This window comes from Erpetoichthys calabaricus, chromosome 8, assembly GCF_900747795.2.
Source record: "Erpetoichthys calabaricus chromosome 8, fErpCal1.3, whole genome shotgun sequence".
NCBI classification, from domain to species: Eukaryota; Metazoa; Chordata; class Cladistia; order Polypteriformes; family Polypteridae; genus Erpetoichthys; species Erpetoichthys calabaricus.
In genome coordinates this window covers 22,853,191-22,877,538 of record NC_041401.2, presented here as the reverse complement: position 1 = coordinate 22,877,538, position 24,348 = coordinate 22,853,191, and the positions used below count along the sequence as shown (strand labels likewise).

Here is a 24,348-nt window from a genome sequence, read left to right as displayed (position 1 = left end):
AAGCGTCGGTGCACAGCCATTTTAAGATCTCTCCAGTGATGTTCAATCGGATTCAAGTCTGGGCTCTGGCTGGGCCACTCAAGGACATTCACAGAGTTGTCCTGAAGCCACTCCTTTGATATCTTGGCTGTGTCCTTAGGGTCGTTGTCCTGCTGAAAGATGAACCGTCGCCCCAGTCTGAGGTCAAGAGCGCTCTGGAGCAGGTTTTCATCCAGGATGTCTCTGTACATTGCTGCAGTCATCTTTCCCTTTATCCTGACTAGTCTCCCAGTTCCTGCCGCTGAAAAACATCCCCACAGCGTGATGCTGCAACCACCATGCTTCACCGTAGGGATGGTATTGGCCTGGTGATGAGCGGTGCCTGATTTCCTCCAAACGTGACGCCTGGCATTCACACCAAAGAGTTCAATCTTTGTTTCATCAGGCCAGAAAATTTTCTTTCTCATGGTCTGAGAGTCCTTCAGGTGCCTTTTGGCAAACTCCAGGCAGGCTGCCATGTGCCTTTTACTAAGGAGTGGCTTCCGTCTGGCCACTCCACCATACAGGCCTGATTGGTGGATTGCTGCAGAGATGGTTGTCCTTCTGGAAGGTTCTCCCCTCTCCACAGAGGACCTCTGGAGCTCTGACAGAGTGACCATTGGGTTCTTGGTCACCTCCCTGACTAAGGCCCTTCTCCCCCGATCGCTCAGTTTAGATGGCCGGCCAGCTCTAGGAAGAGTCCTGGTGGTTTTGAACTTCTTCCACTTACGGATGATGGAGGCCACTGTGCTCATTGGGACTTTATGTACATGTGCTTTCTCAATTTTTTTATTTTTAATAAATTTGCAAAAACCTCAAGTAAACTTTTTTCACGTTGTCATTATAGGGTGTTGTGTGTAGAATTCTGAGGAAAAAAATGAATTTAATCCATTTTGGAATAAGGCTGTAACATAACAAAATGTGGAAAAAGTGATGCGCTGTGAATACTTTAAGGATGCACTGTATTTATGCAAACTGATTTGTTACTTTTTTCAAATAACTAAGTTCTTGACATGGTGCCACAGTTTAGCTTACATGAAATCATGCTAACATTTCCAACTGTTTACCTTCAACTTGAAATAACTGCCTTGGGAAACCCAAACAAAATATTTCAATTTGTGTTTCTGGCCCAATTCAGATCTTTTAAATGTAAGCAACTGTAATTTTCACTCTCATCCACAGACAGTGAGTGAATGTTGAAAGTATCTTTATTTGCATTAAATTATACACATCAAGTCATTAGCAGCTTGTATATTTGCCGCCCAGTACTAAAATTCATTTGCATTTAAGTAATTCAACAGTTCAGGTCTGCGAGAAATTCTTTATTGAAATGTACTTGGACATGGAATTGCTTGTTGTGACACGAGGCAAACTCATCCATCTTCCAAGCCCGCTTATCCAGAGCAGGATTGTGGGGCAGCTGAAGCCTATCTTATCGAGTATCGGGCACAATCCAGGGCGAACACACACCACCACACACTTCTGGGCCAATGTAGCAATACCAGCTCACCTAACTTGCAAGTCTTTGGACTGAGGGAGGAAACTCAGGCAGCTGCAAGAAGAACATGCAAACTCCACTCCAGGGAGCACCTGGGACATGAACTCTGGTCGCCTTACTGTGAGGCAGCAGTGCTATCATAGTACCACTGTGCTGCCATGAGGCAAAACCTCACAGGGAAAGTTTAAAATAACATTGATGTTGAGGAAGTGATCATATTTTTGGTTAAAATTCTTCTATACTGACAGGAAAAATCAATAAGACATATGCGATGTTGCCATCCTAGATATTAACATCTGTCCAACTTCTTCTCTCCATGGTCATTTTTGTATTGTAATTTTCACAGCCACCAGTAGATGATGAACAGTAAGGAAACTGATTATTGACTAATTTTTAAATAAAATATACAAAATGAATATTGTTAAGTAGAGATATATACATAAATGAGATGCTGGGTAATTTGAAAAATGGTTTGACATGTTTTTAAAAATTGAAAAGGAGAGGTGCTATGGTGAAGTGTGTGTGTGTGTGTGTGTGTGTGTGCGTGTGTGTGTGTGTGTGTGTGTGTGTGTGCGTGTGTTTGTGTGTGTGTGAGAGAGAGAGAGAGAGAGCTCCCTGGAGCATGGTCTGTGGTGGACTGGTGTCACCTCCACATTGCCTTTGTACCATATCTTGCTACTGTCAGAACAAACCTCAGTCTGTTAAAGGGAAGGATGGATGAAAAATTGGCTGGTTCTGTTGTAGAACACTTGTAAACATTATGCGCTCTGGCATGACACATCTTGAATTCCATCTCTAAATTTTCTAACAAGTTGATGGGTTTCAATGTTTTTTGTTTGTGTGTGTGTCTCTTTCTCTTTTTCTGTTATTCTTTTTTTGTTTTTATTATACCCACAGTTGTGGAGAATGAAGGAAAGCAGATAGACAATCATTCTGACCCGGACCTGATGAAAGTGGTGAGCTGCATGGAGCATGCTATTTCAGCTGAACATCCTTGGACTCGCTATACACCTGGATGGGATGCCAAACTTTTTTGGATTCCACTTTCCTACATGCCTACTGTCATTATCGACTACGTATTCAACCGGGTCATGACCAAACCAGCCCAGTCTGTGTATTGAACTTGGGCAGCAGCAGCAGCAGCATTCCTGGAGTTGGGCCTTTCCATTGGGATGGATGACCTGCTAACTTTTCTGCAAATGTCTGGCAACTGTATGCTGAAAAAAGAGGGGAAGTTCTGAAAAATTGTAAAGCAATAAATGGTATTAAATCATCTTCTTGGGTGGCTTTCTCAGACTTTTTTTTTTTTAAATTTTATTTATTAATTTTATTGTAATCATTCCATACAAATAGATCAATTTATAACAAAGAGAAAAAAAAATTGAAGACAAATCAAACCCCACCCCTGAGAAGGAGAGCTTAGCCAAAGGAGAATTGCTTAGGGCTTTTTAATAAGGCAACAATAAACAAAAGAAAGGAAAGAAATAAAAAAAGGAGAAGGGAATTAAATGCGGTAATAGTTATTTCTCTTATTCTAAAGTAATATTGATTAGATTCTGCCAGGTTTTGAAAAAATTCTGTACAGATCCTCTAACTGAGAATTTAATTTTTTCCAATTTCAAATAATATAAAACATCGGTTTCCCACTGACTTATCAGAGGAGAGTTAGGATTCTTCCAATTTAACAAAATAAGTCTGCATGCCAAAAGTGTAGTGAATGCAATCACCGTTTGCTTGTCCTTCTCCAATTCAAGTCTGTCTGGAAGGACACCGAACACAGCTGTTAATGGGTTAGGAGGGATTGTGACCCCAAGGCTGTCTGAAAGGCACTTAAAAATTTTGGTCCAAAATGATGTTAGTTTGGTGCAGGCCCAGAACATGTGACCCAGTGAGGCAGAAGCTTGGTTGCAGCGTTCACAGGTTGGATCTTGCCCTGGAAACGTTTTGGACAGTTTTAAGCGATACAGATGAGCTCGATATATAATATTTAGTTGAATAATTCTATGCTTTGCGCATATGGAGCTTGAGTGAATTCTCTGCTTTGCTACCTTCCTCTCCTTTTCTGATATATTGATTAGGAGATCTTCTTCCCAATGTCCTCTTGGGTCTTTGAAAGGTAGGGACTCTAATAGGATTTTATATAATGTGGAAATGGTGTTTAATTCCTCGAAATTGAGCAGTATTTTTTCCAGCATGGTGGAGGGTACGAGGTGAGGAAAATCGGGCAATTTCTGTTTAACAAAATTTCTAATTTGAAGATAGTGAAAGAAATGTGTAGCTGGGAGGTTGAATTTGGAACGTAATTGTTCAAAAGATGCAAATATGTTGTCTATATAAAGATCTCTGAGCATTTTAATCCCAACACTTTTCCAGGTATTAAAAACTGGATATGTTTGCGAGGGTTGAAAGAGGTGGTTCTCCTGCAGAGGTGCCACGGATAAAAGATTTTCCATCTTAAAATGCTTTCTAATTTGGTTCCACAATTGGGTTATTAGTATATTTGCGATAACTTGCATTTATTGGAGCGCAGAGCAGGGAGTATAAAGAAGTACTACAGGATTTTACTTCTATTGCGGACCAAGCCTGTGTATGTTCATTATTTTGTGTCCAGGTTTTTATGGCTTGTATGTTTGCTGCCCAGTAATAAAACTGAAAATTAGGTAAAGCCATGTCACCTTCTGCCTGAGGTCTTTGTTGAGTCGCTCTTCGGATACGTGGGTGTTTTGAGTTCCAAATGAATGAGGTTATTGTTGAATCTAATTGCTTAAAAAATTATTTATTGATATATATTGGAATGTTTTGAAATAAAAAAAGAAGTTTAGGAAAGATATTCATCTTAACAACGTTAATTCTTCCGGCTAGAGTGAGATGAAGGGTTGACCATCTATGCAAGTCTTGCTTAATTTTTTCCATACAGACGGCAAAATTTTGTTGAAAAAGAGCTTTATGTTTACTTGTGATATTTACCCCTAGGTATTTAAACTGATCTGCTATGGTAAAAGGTAGGGTGTCCAATCTAATATTATATGCTTGTGAATTCACTGGAAAGAGTATACTGTACTTTTATTCAGATTGATTCTGAGACCAGATATCTTTTGAAATTCTCTGAGTGCTGTTAAAACTGCAGGCACAGTGTTTTCTGGGTCTGATATACTGTATATAAAACCATATCATCTGCATAAAGAGAAATTTTCTGTTCCAGTCCTTCTCTGATAATCCCCTTTATCTGATAGGAATTTCGACAGTGAACCGCCAGTGGTTCAATGGCGATTGTAAACAGCAGTGGCGACAAGGGACATCCTTGTCTGGTACCACGTTCTAGCTTAAAGTAGTCTGTCTAGCTTAAAGTAGTCTGACTTTTTAAAGTTTACAGGCACAATTAAACATTAAGGACATTACATGTAGAGTGTTACAGGATTTTTTGTTACCAACTTCCATTGAATAAATTCTTTGTAGTTTTATAATTCTCAGACAATGCAGTCCTTCTTTGCTTGTCTATAGCAGAAGACTTAATTTGTTCTTCTATTGTTATTGTTGTTTAATCGTTTGGCTGAATGCGACTCCTCATGACCTGATGGACGCCAGGCTTTTCTATCTGAAACTGCTTCTCGGAGTTCCTTCAATTTCATACACATAGTCTCATTAATGCTGCCTATCCATCATAGTGTGCTATAGTGGGTCCGTGGCTCTGAAAGAATTGCCAATTTTTTAAATAATTCATTGGCAATGTGGATGCGGGGAGTTGATAAGATAATTGGGGCGAGTCGCACCAGCACGTGAGGATGTGAGCTTTTGCAATTGCGTTGTCTGCTTCCTGCGGTGCATGATTGAGACGCTGCCCCCACGTAGCCATGTAAGTACAGGCTGGCGGGGAAACAGAAGAAAGGCAGGGAGAGAGAGTGTGAAGCACTGAATGCCAGCAAGCCAGCCAGTGAGTGAAAAAAATAAAAAATAAAGTGTTGTCAGGGGTCCCACGAGGGATCAGTGCTCCAGAGACGGATCATACCCACTGACTGTGTTGAGGAGTGGGTATGATCGAGGTGGCGTCCTCTCCTGGAATCTGAGAGATGACTGTGTGTGCGAGAAGAAGGGCAAGAGGACAACCGACCTCAACCACTCTGGTAGATGCCAAGATGGGGGTTGGCAGTGAGTGGACCGTGGCTGCTGAAGTCCCCGCCAGATGAGCGAGCCATAGGTGAGCTGAGGAGACATGGACGGAGCTTTGCTTGGCTCACTTTCCCCAATGACTGTTGCTAGTTTTTAGTCTCGTTTTAGCTTCATTGCTTCATTGCATCATTTGGTTTTTGATTTTAATAAAAGCACTTGAACACTTTAACACCATCCCCTTGCTACAAGTGTGATTTGTCCCCATTTGCCAGTTCATCCAGTTATATTATCGATGGTGTCGGGTTCAAGAGGCTCCCAAATGGAAAGAGAGAGAATGGAGCAGGACCCGCACCGTCATACTTAGTCTCACTCTTCCTCTTCCCTTTGTTCATTTTTCTCCAACATCTGATTCCTCTCCTAGAAATCATGTCTTCTCATTATGTGGCCAAAGTATTTGAGCTTTTCTTTGATTAGACTTCCAATCAGAACTCTGGTTGTATTTCTCCAAGTACTGATTTGTTGGGTTTTCTTGTTGTCCATCAAACTTTTAGCACCAGTAGTTCAAATGTGTTGATCCTTTTGTATTCAGCTTTAGTGACAGTCTAACTCCAATTGCCATACATCCTCTGTTGACAATGTGATGTCTCTCTGCTCTTTAGTTTCTTGTCTAAATTTGCCATAGATGTCATTCCCAGAAGCTAGCATCATTTGATTTCATGGCTGTAGTCATCATCTACAGAAATCTTGGAGCCAGGGAAAGCTAAATCTGTTACTACTTCCACTTGCTCTTCATCTCCTAGCTAATAACTGACAGTGTTAGTTGACGTAATCTTGGTTTTCTTGATGTTGAGCAGCAAGCCAGCTTTTGCTCTCTTTTCTTTCACTTTCATCAAATTCCTCCTCACTTTCAGCTGTTAGTAGTGTCATCCACATGTCTGTTGATATTTCTTCTGGCCATTTTGATTTCAACATCTGAGTCCTCTAGATCAACCTTTCACATGGCATACTACATGCACATATTAGTTAAATAAGATGGGGAACAGTATGTCACCATGTCATACTCCTTTCCTTACCCTGTCATAATTCAATTTATTCTTACTAAGCACAATTGCACTGATGAACCTAACATTTTATGAAATAATTACAAAGTTTGTATAAAAGAAAATACTACTTAAACATCCATCCATACCACTATATCCTAACTACAGTGTGACAGGGGTCTGCTGGAGCCAATCCCAGCCAACACAGGGCGCAAGGCAGGAAACAAACCCCAGGCAGGGTGCCAGCTCACCACAGGGCACACACTAGGGACAATTTAGGATTGCCAATGCACCTAACCTGCATGTCTTTGGACTGTGGGAGTAAACCCACGCAGACACGGGGAGAACATGCAAACTCCACACAGGGAGGACCTGGGAAGCGAACCCAGGTCTCCTTACTGCAAGGCAGCAGCACTACCCACTGCACCACTGTGCCGCCCTCTACTTAAATAGCAAACATAATTTTTAAACAAACAAAGCAACAGCATTGGGTGTGGCAAAGGATGTGGTGATTTTCAAGGTGTTGTAAAGAGTAAGTGAGTAGTACAGGGGTGTATAGAGTGGTGTAGCAGTTCTGTGTAATAAATACAGATTTGGTGGCCAATGATGACTGGCTGGTGCCTCATAATTTGATCACCATTGTGGCTTACCCTGAACTGAATATTAAAACAATCTAAGCGAGAACAGGCCTTTCAACTTAACCAGGTTTGCCAGTCCTATCCACTTAATTCTTCCAAAATAACATCAACTTGAGTTTTGACAGACCCTAAATTCCTACTGTCTACCACACTACTTGGTAATTTATTCCAATTGCCTGTGTTTTTTTGTATGAAGAAAAGATTCCTAATATTTGTGCAAAACTCTTTCCAACTGTGTCCCTGTGTTCTTGATGAACTCATTTTAAAGTAATAGTCTCGATCCACTGGACTAATTCCCTTCATAATTTTAAATCATGTCTCCTCTTAATCTTCTTTTGCTTAAACTGAATATGCTAAGAACTTTTAATCTTACCTAATTATTTATCCCCTGTAGCCCTGGAATAAGTCTAGTCGCTCTTCACTGGACTTTTTCTAGTGCTGTTGTATCCATTTTTGTAGCCTGGAGACCCAAACTGCACACAGGACACCAGACGAGGCCTCACCAGTGTGTTATAAAGCTTGAGCAGAACCTCCTGTGACTTGTACTCCACATATCAAGACGCTATATAACCTGACATTCTATTAGCCTTCTTAATGGCTTCTGAACACTGTCTGGCAGTCGACAGCTTAGAGTCCACTACAACTCCTAAATCCTTCTCATCAGGTGTACTTTCAATTTTCAGACCTCCCATTGTATATTCAGACCTCACATTTTTACTTCCCACATGTAATACTTTACTTTTACTGACATTAAATTTTATCTGCCACAAATGCTATCCAAGTCCCTCTGTAATAATTCAATGGATTCTTGATTCATCTTGAAATCTATAACAGAGGGTGCAAGGAAGATTTTGCTTTAAGTTTGATATGCCTTGGCAAGGAAGAGTTTATACGCATAACACTATCTTAAAGTAGTTCAATATTTTCAGTCTACTTGCATTTTGAAGGACGTGTTTGCTGGACCACAGAGATGTGGAAGTCTGTCAGAGGGGTAAAAATGAAAAATATATTGTGGCCGCCCATAGTAATAATGGATTGACGACAACAATAAATGTTGGGGCACCGACCCAACTGTCCTCATTTACTTCAATAATCAAAAGAAAACTGTGCTTGATTTACAAAAGGAAATGTCACCTTCTGCCTATCAAGGCCTCTTATGACAGCTTGAAGGAACTCCATCTCTCCAGCTCTCATGTCAAAAAGTGATGCCTCCTGGGATTTTATGGTGTGGGAACTGGAAGGGGCGGAGTCAACTGCCTTCACTGGACAGTTGCTTTGTACAGTGGAGACAAAAGAAGACGACACAGTTAGCAGCAGCTCCCCCTCTTGGCCCACGGTGGTATTATTTACCTGGCAAGAAATGACTCTCTGACGTGCATGAGTGGCAATACAGTGGACCCTTGACTTATGAACTCAATTCGTTCGCGAGGGCTGGTTGTAACTCAAGTTGGTTGTAAGTCAAGACTATTTTTAAATAATAGTAGAAATAATGGAAATGCCCTTAATGTGTTCCGAACCGCCCACAGCAACACTTACTTAACTTTTTTTAATAGAAAAGGGTTGTATAATGTGCATAATTTACCAAAAACACCAATAATTATTCTAATGTACTAACCAAAAAGTTATAAAAAGTGCCTAGCCTACCAGAAACAACAATTTCATACTGTACTCACCATTTAAGTTGACATCTTTGGCTTGCAGGAAGGAAGGAGGAGGAGAATGAAATGGAAGGTGGTTATTGTATGGAAGGAGTTTCCTTATACAAATCTTTTCTTTGTAAAATTGTCGAGATGGTGGATTTCGACATGCTGTACATATTAGCGAGATCGGTCACACGAACGGCACTCATATTTCCACACAATTTCCTTCTTCATTTCGATTGTGATCGTTTTTTTTACCTTCGTTACCTTCGCTTCCTTCCTTAGCAATTATCGAAATAAATTATATAAATCACTGCACTGACCGAAATCACGTCCACAAACACATGTATCTGGGCTCCAAAGTCACGGGGATGGAGGAACAAATGTACTTCTGGGCTGAAGAAAAATACAAGTCTTCATCTGATCCGGAAGTGCTATTGAATCACATGGACAGACCCAGCAAGCTGAGCTGTAGTTGAGAGGGTTTGTAACGGAGCAGCTGGGAGTGAAGGATTGTGTAATTGTGATTACTGATTATTGTTTTGGAGGATTGTGGCGATTGCGGTGCTTTGCGCACTTTATTTAAGAAAATAATCAAATTATACTTGGTGCTTTTACAAGTGTGTCCTGAACGTCTGTCTGTTGGGTTTCAAGGGGCAACAGCGAACCCTAGTGTTCACTCATTGAAACATTTAAACATTTTAATTGATGCACACATTTTTATGTTTTAAATATTTAATACAATTATTCTTCTTTATTATGGTAATTACCCCCAGGTCAAGCTACGTCATGAGACGGCTGCAAGAGCCTCATTCAGAATAGTGGCATTAGTTAGTTCACTGCTTCTCTGCTTCTATTTGTATCTTATTAATTTGATTTTGGATATAGGGTCTTTTGACCATTTTGATATCTGCACCTTCTGCTCTTTTACCTTTGACTTCATTATTATTTTTTGAATTTTGGATTTTGGACAGTCTACAGTCATATGAAAAAGTTTGGGAACCCCTCTCAGCTTGCATAATAATTTACTTTCAACCAAAAAGATAACAGTGGTATGTTTTTCATTTCCTAGGAACATCTGAGTACTGGGGTGTTTTCCGAACAAAGATTTTTAGTAAAGCATTATTTAGCTGTATGAAATTAAATCAAATATGAAAAACTGACTGTGCAAAAATGTGGGTCCCCTTGTAATTTTTCTGATTTGAATGCCTGTCACTGCTCAATGCTGATTACTTGTGACACCAAATTGGTTGGATTAGCTCATTAAGCCTTGAACTTCCTAGACAGGTGTGTCCAATCACGAGAAAATGTATTTAAGGTGGTCAATGGCAAGTTGTGCTTCCCTTTGACTCTCCTCTGAAGAGTGACAGACAGCATGGGATCCTTAAAGCAACTCTCAAAAGATCTGAAAACAAAGATTGTTCTGTCTCATGGTTTAGGGGAAGGCTACAAAAAGCAATCTGAGAGGTTTAAACTGTCAGTTTCAACTGTAAGGAATACAATCAGGAAATGGAAGGCCACAGGAACAGTTGCTGTTAAACCCAGCAGGTCTGGCAGGCCAAGAAAAATACAAGAGCGTCATATGCACAGGATTGTGAGAATGGTTACAGACAACCCACAGATCACCTCTAAAGACCTGCAAGAACATCTTGCTGCAGATTGTGTATCTGTACATCATTCTACAATTCAGCGCAGTTTTCACAAAGAACATCTGTATGGCAGGGTGATGAGAAAGAAGCCCTTTCTGCACTCACGCCACAAACAGAGTTCATTTAGACAAGCCAGATTCATTTTGGAACAAAGTGCTTTGGACTGATGAGACAAAAATTGAGTTATTTGGTGATAACAAAAAATGCTTTGCATGGCGGAAGAAGAACACCGTATTCCAAAAAAAACACCTGCTACCTACTATCAAATTTGGTGGAGGTCCCATCATGCTGTGTGGCTGGGGCCCTTGTTAAAGTCGAGGGTCGGATGAATTCAACCCAATATCAACAAATTCTTCAGGATAATATTCAAGCATCAGACACAAAGTTGAAGTTACGCTGGGGTTGGATATTCCAACAAGACAAGGACCCAAAACACAGTTCGAAATCTACAAAGGCATTCATGCAGAGGGGGAAGTACAATGTTCTGGAATGGCCGTCACAGTCCCCTGACTTGAATATCATCGAAAATCTATGGGATGATTTGAAGCAGGCTGTCCATGCTCTGCATTCATCAAATTGAACTGAACTGGAGAGATTTTGTATGAAAGAATGTTCAGAAATACCTCCATCCAGAATCCAGACACTCATCAAAGGCTATAGGAGGACAGCGTCTAAAGGCTGTTAGATGTACAAAAGGAGGCTCAACTAAGTATTGATGTCATATCTCTGTTGAGGTGTCCAAATGTATGCACCTGTCTAATTTTGTTATGATGCATATTTTCTGTTAATGCAATAAACTTAATGTCACTGCAGAAATACTACTGTTTCCATAAGGCATGTCATATATTAAAAGGAAGTTGCTACTTTGAAAGCTCAGCCAATGAGAAACAAAAATCCAAAGAATTAAGAGGGGTTCCCAAACATTTTCATATGACTGTACATTGTTTCTGGATTTTTGCTTGTATTTTTGACTTTTGAGTTTTGGTATTTTTTCTTTTTTGTCCCCTTTCTGAATGTAGGTCTATTTTTTAACTTTATATTAGTTTAGTGTTTTCTTTCAATCCTTTTTGAATGATTTTGTTGTTATTGCATTTCTCTTAATTAATACCTGTAATCAACAGTTCATTTTGTGTGGCCAGGGTTAATTTAAGTTGGTTTCTCTTTCTTTATGAGGGTAAATCATAACAAACAAAAACTGTAAAGGGCAATGGTGACCAGTTGGTATAAACAACCACATTGGGTCTAACTCTTGTTTGGTGTACAGTAGCCCCTCTCTAGTGAATAGAGCATTTGAGATGTCTGGCAGGCTGTTGTTAATGTTGGGCTACTTATTTAATTTTCATATATATTATTTTCTTTGTTATTCTGTTATTTTGAGAAATATGATATTTGTTTTTTAGTCTAATTTTTTAGATTTTCAACCAGAAACTTACTTTCATTTTGGCTTTATTTGCACCATTTTGTTTTTTTGTTGACTTTTTCTCAAGAAAGGAAAATGTTATCAAGTGGAACAGAAACATGTAAATGTGAGAGCAAATCAAAATGTAAAGGCAATTTGAAAAGTCTGCAGTCATGAAATACAGCATGCTTGTGATGGCATATGGGTGGGTCAAACTTGCGTAGCGTGGCACTCCATCGTTACTCTACTTGAAGATAAGGTGAAATGAACATGGAAGCTCCACTGTGGGAGTGAACTATTCTTGAACAACATGTCATAAACTTCTTTGGGCAGAGGAAGTGAAACCTGATGAAATTCACCGAAGGATGTTGGTTCAGCATGGAAGTAAAAACAGAAGACTCAATGAAAAGTTTTTTAATTGCATGGCCAGATTAAGACCTTTAGATGCCCTAAGCACTTAAAAGATTTTGGTGTCCCCATAACTGAACAGGACAGCCGACATGACCAAAATAAGAACAGTGTCACTGGACATGTGGCAGATACCAGATTCGAATTTTGTTGTATTCCCAAGATTAATATATATCATTAACCTCAATTATGAGGGACATTCAAAAAGTTTTTTAACTCTGTTTATTAAGAATTTCAAAAACAAATTTCATCACTTTTCTACAGTCACCTTCCTTTGCGATGTAATTTTCTAAGCGTCGTACCAACTTTTTAATGCCATCAGCAAAACATGCTTTTTGTTGAGTGTGTAACCACTGATGCTACACACTGAGGACGTCCGGAGCGCTCTGTATCCATCACACTCGTAAGGCCATTTTCAAACATTTTAATCTATTCATAGATGACTGCAAGACAGAATGTTATCCCCATACTGAGGACATATGCGGAGATGAATTTGTGCTCCTGGCACACCTTCTGCCTACAAAAAGCGAATGACAGAACGCTGTTCCTCTTTGGAGCAGTTTATAAGTTTGGCAGCCATCTTCACCACAGGGTGACAACTCTTATACTAAACTGCAAGGGCAGCCGGCTTGTCAGACAGAACGAGTCACATGACACTCTCAGACTCAACCAATCATTACTCCTCCACCTTCACCTTGTCCAATGAAAATATAAAAGTGCAGAAACTTTTTGAACTTCCCTCATATTACTATTTTATTTTTATTTTTGTTATATGTTTTATATATTTATATATATATATATATATATACAGTAATCCCTCCTCCATCGCGGGGGTTGCGTTCCAGAGCCACCCGCGAAATAAGAAAATCCGCGAAGTAGAAACCATATGTTTATATGGTTATTTTTATATTGTCATGCTTGGGTCACAGATTTGCGTAGAAACACAGGAGGTTGTAGAGAGACAGGAACGTATTCAAACACTGCAAACAAACATTTGTCTCTTTTTCAAAAGTTTAAACTGTGCTCCATGACAAGACAGAGATGACAGTTCTGTCTCACAATTAAAAGAATGCAAACATATCTTCCTCTTCAAAGGAGTGCGCGTCAGGAGCAGAGACTGTCATAAAAACAGAGGAAAGCAAACAAATCAATAGGGCTGTTTGGCTTTTAAGTATGCGAAGCACTGCGGCACAAAGCTGTTGAAGGCGACAGCTCACACCCCCTCCATCAGGAGCAGACAAAGAGAGAGAGAGAGAGACAGAGAAAAACAAGCAAGCAAAAATCAATACGTGCCCTTCGTGCTTTTAAGTATGCGAAGCACCGTGCAGCATGTCGCTTCAGGAAGCAGCTGCACAGAAGGTAGCAACGTGAAGATAATCTTTCAGCATTTTTAGACGAGCGTCCGTATCGTCTAGGTGTGCGAACAGCCCCCCTGCTCAATCCCCCTACGTCAGGATCAGAGAAAGTCAGTGCAAGAGAGAGAGAGAGAAAAGTAAGTTGGGTTTCTTCTCAGCCATCTGCCAATAGCGTCCCTTGTATGAAATCAACTGGGCAAACCAACTGAGGAAGCATGTACCAGAAATTAAAAGACCCATTGTCCGCAGAAATCCGTGAACCAGCAAAAAATCTGCGATATATATTTAAATATGCTTACATATAAAATCCGCGATAGAGTGAAGCCGCGAAAGGCGAAGCGCGATATAGCGAGGGATCACTTTATATACTATAATATATTGTGGTGACAGTAAACTATTTCAACCATTCTATGATCTGCTCCTCACAAACTGAGGGCACCGTGGCGGATGTTAGCAGATTGCTGGCCAACCACAAGCGTTACCTGGTAGGTAACCACCCATACAATCAGATTGTGACACAGACTTCGAATGCCGTGAATGTAATTACCCCGATCTACATGCTGTCAAATAAACGAACCACACGCCGTGGCACAACGTTAGGAGCATCGCCTCTGGCGCTGACGTCTGAGGTTCGATTCCCGAGAGGGAGTGCAGTGGAGTGTGTACACCTGATGAGCCCAGAATGAGGGCGAAACACGTGTCGTGTACTCTTTGCATTTATTTGACAGTAAACTATTTCAACCTTATATATATATATATATATATATATATATATATATATATATATATATATATATATATTGTCACAGGTGGCTGAGGGAGCCATCCAGCCGGGACGCCCCGGTGGACCAGAGAAGCCCCACAGGAAGCAGTTGGCGAACATGACTGACAGCCAGGTGAGTCAATCGCCGACTGGCTTTTTGCGCTTGTCTAGGGCCCTGCGCGAACTAAAAGAGTGCCTTCAGTCCACAGGGCCCATTCCACAGGTGCTGCATGCCCTCCAGGCAGAGTTGCTGGAATTGGAGAGGAAGGCGGTCGCGTCGGTGGAGCTGCAGTGAGCTGCGACGAGACGGTGTGACACTGGATTCTTCAGCCGGAGAGGGATGGCGGGGACGATGAGTACAGCCGACTCCATAAAGCAAAAAGGAGAGCCCACCAAAAAGGCCTGTGGTTCAAATGATCGGAACCGAGTAAGGGGTTCTCCGACAGTGGCGGTGAGTGCTGTGCACGAGGTGAGGGGAGAAAGACCTAGAGGGCTGGCAGGACGGGGGCTGATGAGTGCCCTGGGTCCTAGCACCCTATGTCCCGAACCTGCAGCGGTCTCACATCACTCTGTAGGGACGCAAACCGGAAATGTGCTTTCTCAATTTTTTTATTTTTAATAAATTTGCAAAAATCTCAAGTTAACTTTTTTCACGTTGTCATTATGGGGTGTTGTGTATAGAATTCTGAGGAAAAAAATGAATTTAATCCATTTTGGAATAAGGCTGTAACATAACAAAATGTGGAAAAAGTGATGCGCTGTGAATACTTTCCGGATGCACTGTATATATATATATATATATATATATATATATATATATACAGTGGGTACGGAAAGTATTCAGACCCCCTTCAATTTTTCACTCTTTGTCATATTGCAGCCATTTGCTAAAATCATTTAAATTAATTTTTTTCCCTCATTAATGTACACACAGCACCCCATATTGACAGACAAAAAAAAGAATTTTTAACATACCGCTTAGAATTAAGGCCAACTCCCGCATGGAGTTTGCTAAAAGACACCTGAAGGACTCTGAGATGGTGAGAAATAAGATTCTCTGGTCTGATGAGACCAAGATAGAACTTTTTGGCCTTAATTCTAAGCGGTATGTGTGGAGACAACCAGGCACTGCTCATCACTTGTCCAATACAGTCCCCACAGTGAAGCATGGCGGTGGCAGCATCATGCTGTGGGGGTGTTTTTCAGCTGCAGGGACAGGACGACTGGTTGCAATCGAGGGAAAGATGAATGCGGCCAAGTACAGGGATATCCTGGACAAAAACCTTCCCCAGAGTGCTAAGGACCTCAGACTGGGCCGAAGGTTTACCTTCCAACAAGACAATGACCCTAAGCACACAGCGGAAATAATGAAGGAGTGGCTTCACAACAACTCTGTGTCTGTTCTTGAATGGCCCAGCCAGAGCCCTGACTTAAACCCAATTGAGCATCTCTGGAGAGACCTAAAAATGGCTGTCCACCAACGTTTACCATCCAACCTGACAGAACTGGAGAGGATCTGCAAGGAGGAATGGCAGAGGATCCCCAAATCCAGGTGTGAAAAACTTGTTGCATCTTTCCCAGGAAGACTCATGGCTGTATTAGCTCAAAAGGATGCTTCTACTAAATACTGAGCAAAGGGTCTGAATACTTAGGACCATGTGATATTTCAGTTTTTCTTTTTTAATAAATCTGCAACAATTTCAAAAATTCTTTTTTTTGTCTGTCAATATGGGGTGCTGTGTGTACATTAATGAGGGAAAAAAATGAATTTAAATGATTTTAGCAAATGGCTGCAATATGACAAAGAGTGAAAAATTGAAGGGGGTCTGAATACTTTCCATACCCACTGTATATGTATATATATATATATATATATATATATATATATATATATATATATATATATATATATATATATATATATATATATATTGTGATAGATGGTCGGGGATCCTGCCCAGACGGGACGCCCTTTATATGAGAACACCGGGGGAATGGGCGTACTACCAGGAGTACCTCCCCCGGGACAGCCAATCAAAACACTGAGATACAAAATGAGCCAAAACATGACCAGCAAACTGTGTCCATCATACAATATCTGAAAGTAAAGAAAGATGAAGGTCTCAGGAATGCTGATCTACTCAGATCCACAAAACATTTTAACGGAACTCTTAGAAAAGAGAAAATCAACAATTTCGGAAATGTCTGCTATTGCACAATGAGAAGAGCAACAAGCCATAGAATTCAAGAACGGGTTTAATTAACAACAAGAATCAGTGACTAATGAAGCAACTGGTTGGAGTGAAGTTTGTTGGAGCTTGAGGCCCTGACTCAGTCTTCTGTTGGCTCCCTCACTTCACATTTCATTTCTGTTTGGGTGCCATTTAAGGAAAGAAATGAAGAAATTCAGAGGAACAAATCTTTAAAAAACAAGTCAATTAAAATGAATACAAAAGAAGTTAATTAGCAGCAAAAAACAGGCCACTAATTAAGAAAAGGGTTAGAATGAAAACCTGCAGCTACTGGGGCCATCCAGGACCAGAGTTGAGGACCCCTGGTTTACAGTGATTTCCGAAAGTACTGGACGTCAATCATGTTCTACACACATCTCATGGAGAATTAGAACAAATGGGATGTACCTGAGTGCCACGGCGAAGGGTTTGAATACTTAAATGAAGGAGAGATTTCAGTTTTTGATTTTTAATAAATTTGTAAACCCTTCTGAAACTATGTTTTCACTTCTCCATTATAGGTTATGGAGTACACTCATTTAAAATTAAATCTACAACACAATAAAATGTGCCAAAAGTGAAGGGGTCTGAATAACAACAATATTTATTTCTAGAGCACATTTTTATACAAATGATGTAGCTCAAAGTGCTTTACGGGATAAAGAAAGAGATCCATCCATCCATCCATTGTCTCCCGCTTATCCGAGGTCGGGTCGCGGGGGCAGCAGCTTGAGCAGAGATGCCCAGACTTCCCTCTCCCCGGCCACTTCTTCTAGCTCTTCCGGGAGAATCCCAAGGCGTTCCCAGGCCAGTCGAGAGACATAGTCCCTCCAGCGTGTCCTGGGTCTTCCCCGGGGCCTCCTCCCGGTTGGACGTGCCCGGAACACCTCACCAGGGAGGCGTCCAGGAGGCATCCTGATCAGATGCCCGAGCCACCTCATCTGACTCCTCTCGATGTGGAGGAGCAGCGGCTCTACTCTGAGCCCCTCCCGGATGACTGAGCTTCTCACCCTATCTTTAAGGGAAAGCCCAAACACCCTGCGGAGGAAACTCATTTCAGCCGCTTGTATTCGCGATCTCGTTCTTTCGGTCACTACCCATAGCTCATGACCATAGGTGAGGGTAGGAACATAGATCGACTGGTAAATTGAGAGCTTCGCCTTGCGGCTCAGCTCCTTTTTCACCATGACAGACCGATGCAGCGCCCGCATTACTGCGGATGCCGCACCGATCCGCCTGTCGATCTCACGCTCCATTCTTCCCTCACTCGTGAACAAGACCCCGAGATACTTGAACTCCTCCACTTGGGGTAGGATCTCGCTACCAACCCTGAGAGGGCACTCCACCCTTTTCCGGCTGAGGACCATGGTCTCGGATTTGGAGGTGCTGATTCTCATCCCAGCCGCTTCACACTCGGCTGCGAACCGATCCAGAGAGAGCTGAAGATCACGGCCTGATGAAGCAAACAGGACAACATCATCTGCAAAAAGCAGTGACCCAATCCTGAGCCCACCAAACCGGACCCCCTCAACACCCTGGCTGCACCTAGAAATTCTGTCCATAAAAGTTATGAACAGAATCGGTGACAAAGGGCAGCCCTGGCGGAGTCCAACTCTCACTGGAAACGGGTTCGACTTACTGCCGGCAATGCGGACCAAGCTCTGGCACTGATCGTACAGGGACTGAACAGCCCTTATCAGGGGGGCCGGTACCCCATACTCTCGGAGTACCCCCCACAGGATTCCCCGAGGGACACGGTCGAATGCCTTTTCTAAGTCCACAAAACACATGTAGACTGGTTGGGCAAACTCCCATGCACCCTCCAGGACCCTGTTAAGGGTATAGAGCTGGTCCACTGTTCCGCGACCAGGACGAAAACCACACTGTTCCTCCTGAATCCGAGGCTCGACTATCCGACGGACCCTCCTCTCCAGGACCCCTGAATAGACTTTTCCAGGGAGGCTGAGGAGTGTGATCCCTCTGTAGTTGGAACACACCCTCCGATCCCCCTTCTTAAAGAGGGGGACCACCACCCCGGTCTGCCAATCCAGAGGCACTGTCCCTGATGTCCATGCGATGTTGCAGAGGCGTGTCAGCCAAGACAGTCCTACAACATCCAGAGCCTTGAGGAACTCCGGGCGTATCTCATCCACCCCCGGGGCCCTGCCACCAAGGAGTTTTTTGACCACCTCGGTGACCTCAGTCCCAGAGATAGGGGAGCCCACCTCTGAGTCCCCAGGCTCTGCTTCCTCATTGGAAGGCATGTTAATGGGATTGAGGAGGTCTTCGAAGTATTCCCCCCACCGACCCACAACGTCCCGAGTCGAGGTCAGCAGCGCACCATCCCCACCATATACAGTGTTGACACTGCACTGCTTCCCCTTCCTGAGACGCCGGATGGTGGACCAGAATCTCCTCGAAGCCATCCGAAAGTCATTCTCCAGAAAAAAGACAAAATATATAGGAAATAAAATTCAGCAATATTAATTAACAAAGAAAAAAAGTAAGGTCCAATGGCCAGGGAGGACAGAAAGAACAAAAAGAATACTTCTTAAATCCCCTCCGTGTCAAAGTGAGCTGCTTCTCCAGTTTTCAAACTGCTTTTGCACGTTCCTTTTGTCGAGGCCAAAAAAGTGTTTTCTATTTTTTATGTTTTTGCCTCCATTCATCTGTCTCTAGATCAGTTTTACTGCATACCTTATTTTTTCTCTTGACCCCAAGTCAAGCCCACCCTTGTTTCTTTCCTGCACTCAGAATGGCCTGGGGTGAGCTCCTCTAATTACCAAGGTGTAATTTATATCCTGTCATCCTTCAGTCTGTAACTCTATGATGATATGATGGGCTGGTGTGTCAGTAACTCTTTGAGACCTAAAATTCCCAGTTCAGCCGATGCCTCCTTCTGTAGACAGAAACCATAGCTTTGTCTAAGTGGCAGTGGCAGAATATGGAGAAGAACAGAGGGAGGTCATTACCAGCTAGAAAAGATGGAGATAAAAACAAGTGATTCTGGAATGTGAGCAGCCTAATCAGCAGCTATAATAATGACCTAACAACCATTGTTTTATATAGCGCCATTCTGTACTGATGGAAAAAACAAAACACAATAGTTTGTGGAATGAGAAGGCTGCTGCTGGAGCTTGTGTACCTTCTCAAAGCGTATCTCAGACCTTTGATCGGGAATCCAGCTTGTGCACTGAGGTGTCGCATCTTGGCTAGCAGACAAATGGCTCCTCAAGGGAACTATTTTAACACGTCAAGAGTCTGATGAGGTCGGTTCTAAAAAGACCTTTGGTCGCTGGTTTAAGCAGTTGGACATGTTCAGTTAATTGAGAACAACCATGGCCATCAGGTTAGAGCAAATCAAAGCTACCCAACACAACACATATTTGGAGAGCTGTAAATGTACAGTAGTGGCCAAAAGTTTTGAAAACGACACAGATGTGTTTTGTAAACTTTGCTGCTTCCGGATTTTCAGATTAATTTTTTTAAATGTTTCTATGCTATACTGAAGTACTAGGGCAGTGGTGGCAAATCTATGGCATGCGTGCCAGAGGGGGCACTCAGAGCCCTCTGTGTGGACACGTGCGCCATCGTCCCAGCACAGAGTTCATTACTAGAAAGCCAGAGGAACGTGGGGCCGGACTGCTCCCCTCCCCATCTCCACACATGCCTGAGGACATTTCTCGCATCACCTGCCCCTCTTACCAGCAGCCCAATGGGAAAGCTTCCTCCCTCTCCTGTCTGGGGTAAGGCGGGCGGCTCACTGGCAATACTGTTGAGTCTGTGGCGAAGGTGATTCCTGTGGTGGGGATGGAGAGGAGCTAGGTTGGAGGGGATGTGGTATAGCGGGTCCACAGCTCAAAATTGAAAAGGCCAGTTTTAATACATAATTGCCACACTCGCAGCTTAGAGGGGGGCATGGTAGTGTGACCAGAGGGGTCCCTCGCTTAAAATGTTCATCTGTCTGCGTTCGGTGTGTCCTTTGCTTCAGATTGCATTGCAGTGCTGCTGATTTGTGTGAGTTGCTCTTGTCATCGGGCTGCCTGTCGGCTTAGTTGCTTACAGAGCTGTTTGGGTTTGTGCCTTTGTTTGTGTGATGGTGGCCATGGAAGAAGGTACAGAAGATCATGGCACTCTTTTTAAATAAGTGTGGGGTCTTTTGTTTAGTTTCATTGGTGCTCGTGACTGAGTTGAGGGACATCTTATACACTGTGTTTCCATTCAGGGAGGCTGAGGAGTGTGATCCCTCTGTAGTTGGAACACACCCTCCGGTCCCCTTTCTTAAAGAGGGGGACCACCACCCCGGTCTGCCAATCCAGAGGCACTGTCCCTGATGTTCATGCGATGTTGCAGAGGCGTGTCAACCAAGACAGTCCTACAACATCCAGAGCCTTGGGGAAAGTGATGGTACTAAGATTAACAAAAAAAGGTACAATATGCCATTGGATAAGGCAAGGCTGTAGTGAGATGCCGTCAGGTTTTAGGGCCACAGCTCCATCTTGCAGGTTGCCCTCTCTGAAATGAGACACCTCCTTCTGGGAGATCCTTGCTTTTATAGTTCATGGATCAGAAGGGGTGGGGTCAGGTGCCCTCATTGGTGTCCTCACAGCTGTGAATGGAAAGGAGGCAAGGCGGTTACTGATTGACTGCACCCTCTGGTGTCCAGGGGTGGTAGTGCTTACCTTTGACAAGTCTGTAAGATAAACCCACTGACGTGCATGCATGGTCTCCTTATATAATATGCTACCATGGCTGTCCATTTGTGTGCCCAGGATTTTAAATTACCTGTAGCTTGCAAACCGTTTGACCTATTGACCTGAAATGTAGTACACATATACTACGTGACGTCTACTATCTGCTTTTTATTTTATTTCATTCTAGAATCAACTCTCGGTAGCAGCCAGTAGGGTGCCGTTCTCATCCCTACCACCTTTGCTGTCACTTCCCCTACCTCTTAATATCTTAAATCATTCTTGAGGCAGATTGAAGACTTAAATGCCAGCGTAAGTGAAGAATTAAAGAAAACATACAAAATAATTGCAACACAAACACTGACTTAATCAGTTTTAACGCGAAAAGATGGAGATGAAAGATGAGAAGAAGCGGGCCGCTAGGGTGGAGAAAAGAAGAGCTGCTCAGGAAGCAGCAAGCACATCAACCGCTGAGCAAATGAATGATAAACGTACAGAGAAAGAAAGAGGATGAAAACTCTTTTTAAATAAGTGTGGGGTCTTTTGTTTAGTTTCATTGTTGCTCGTGACTGAGTTGAGGGACATCTTATACACTGTGTTTCCATCCAGGTGGTAGCTATAAGCCTTAACTTTAGCAGACATGAAATGTGACTTTATCATTTATGTATTATAAGTTATATAATAGTTTATAATAGTTGTGAGGTGTGCAAATAAGAACATTTGTAGTGAACAGCAAAAAAGAAATAAAAGCTATCCAATAGCAGGAATTGACTGTAGATAGTCCTTTAAGTGCACAGGTGAGGAGTCGTCCACATCTGTAATTGTTGCTGGGAGCTGGTAATTTACGCCACACCTGATCCACGTCCCCATAATATATAATAGAAGCGCGAGGTGGATGGAAAGGGCGAAAAAGAGAGAGAGAGAACGGGAACGGAGGTTAATGGGGGGAGACCTGCGTGAAACACTTGAGAAGATAGAAGGGATGACAAAGGACAGCACAGTTAGTTCTGAAAATGAAATCCTTAAAGTGTGGAATTCTCGGCCAAATAATTTAAGTCAATGAAAGCACTTGGGATTGCTTTCCTTGCTTTGTTTGGATCATCTTATGCTTGTGAGCAGCTGTTTTCAGCTTTGGATTATATCAAATCTGACACCAGAAAACAGACTAACGGATGACCTGAGTGCTTACAAAGTATGAGCCAAGGTTAGACAAATTATCAGCATGCATACAAGAGCAAAAATCACATTAATTGTTCAAAAGCATGCCAAATGCAAACTTTTACCTTTCAATAAAAAGTTGTTTGTATCATTGAAAGCTATGTTATTGTATTTTTCTTTTAAGACAAAAGATGTCAATGTATGAGTTGTTTTTTCTAAACTAAAACCTCAGTATTCAGGTTGAATTGCCATGTTGGCACTATGCGATAAATAAGTGGGTTTTGGGTTGCAGTTTGGGCACTCGGTCTCTAAAAGGTTCGCCATCACTGTACTGGGGTGTTGTACCATGTTAACCACTATGGATGTAATGAGAAGTCAAGCAAAATGATCCCTTTTATTGGCTAACTGAAAAGGATTACAATATTGAAGCTTTGGAGACTCCTTCTTCGGGCAAGATGTAATCAATTATAAACACTTCATAAGTTTCAAAGGCTTTTATTGACAAATACATCACATTTATGTGAAGAGTCAATATTTACAGTGCTGACCCTTCTTCTTCAAAACTTCTGCAATTCACTCTGGCATGCTGGATATCAGTTTGTGGGCCAAATCCTGACTGATGGTGATCCATTCTTGCCTTTTTAGAGTGTGGAGTTGATCACAATTTGTGGGCTTCTGCTTGTCCACCCGCTTTTTGAGAATTGACCACAGGTTCTCAATGAGATTAAGATCTGGGGAGTTTCCTGGCCACGGGTCCAATGCTATGATCTCTGAGCCACTTCGTTATCACTTTTGCCTTGTAACATGGTGCTCCACCTTGCTGAAAAATACACAGATCATCACCAAATTTGCACCCAGATTGTTGGGAGAAGTTGCCCTTGGAGGACGTTTTGATATCATTTGTTATTCATGGCAGCATTCTTGGGCAGAATTGTGAGTGGGCCCACTCGCTTGGCTGAGAAGCAACCCCACACGTGGATTGTCTCAGGATGCTTGGCACAGTGACACACAACTCATGGTATTGGTCACCTTTTCCTTCTCCAGACAATCAATTTTCCAGATGTACTGAACAGTTGGAAGGAGGATTCATCCAAAAAAATAACTTTGCACCAGTCTTCTGCTGTCCATGTCCTTGTATTTATGCAGAATTTTAATCTGTCCATGGAGAACAACCATTTTCTTGAAAAGACGTGGCTCCTTTGCTGCCCTTCTTGTCCAAAAGTCCTCACAGCCTCACTGTGTGTGCAGATGCCCATACACCCACCCACTGCCAGTACTGAGCAAGCCCTGCACTGGTGGCAGCACGATTCCATAGCTGACTCCTGATCCTGGTGCTTGCTGGACACTTTAAGCTGATCATTTTGTGCCAAAATAAGTGAAAATTGTTTTTTGTGATAAAGTTAACTGTTTATGCTAATAAAGCTCTTTGCAAATAATTAATATGCATCTGATCACAATAATATAAAAACAATGTGATCAGCCACCACAAAAACTGAAGCAGCCAATTCTGTAAAGCGTATTTGTGTTACTGCCAAAACTTTTTTCCACTACTGTATGTGTAAAACTGCAACTTTTTTTTTTTTTTTTTTTTAAGAATGAATTATGCTATTTGTGGAACCTTTTGACAAGATTATGTAATTCCAACATTTTTGTTAGGGTAGGTAGCGTTATTTCAGAAACACTTCCATCCTGTTTGGGGCCACCATGAGGGGGTGTTGTGCTGGTTTCAGGACAGTATTTTCTGCTGTTTATC

At 42.1% G+C, this 24,348-nt stretch overlaps 1 protein-coding gene and 1 long non-coding RNA gene across 4 annotated transcripts in view; both read left to right on the top strand.

Moving 5' to 3' along the window:
- Positions 1–2,791, top strand: part of LOC114655397 (retinol dehydrogenase 16-like) — an 85,722-nt gene extending 82,931 nt beyond the window's left edge. For all 3 annotated transcript variants that reach the window (XM_051930692.1, XM_051930691.1, XM_028806348.2), the window contains exon 5: positions 2,414–2,791. In XM_051930692.1, the coding sequence (XP_051786652.1) occupies positions 2,414–2,637 (224 nt within the window). In that variant the 3' untranslated portion in view covers positions 2,638–2,791. The remainder of the gene's footprint in view (positions 1–2,413) is intronic.
- Positions 1–24,348, top strand: part of LOC127528936 (uncharacterized) — a 269,154-nt gene that overhangs the window by 216,184 nt on the left and 28,622 nt on the right. The window lies entirely within an intron of this gene.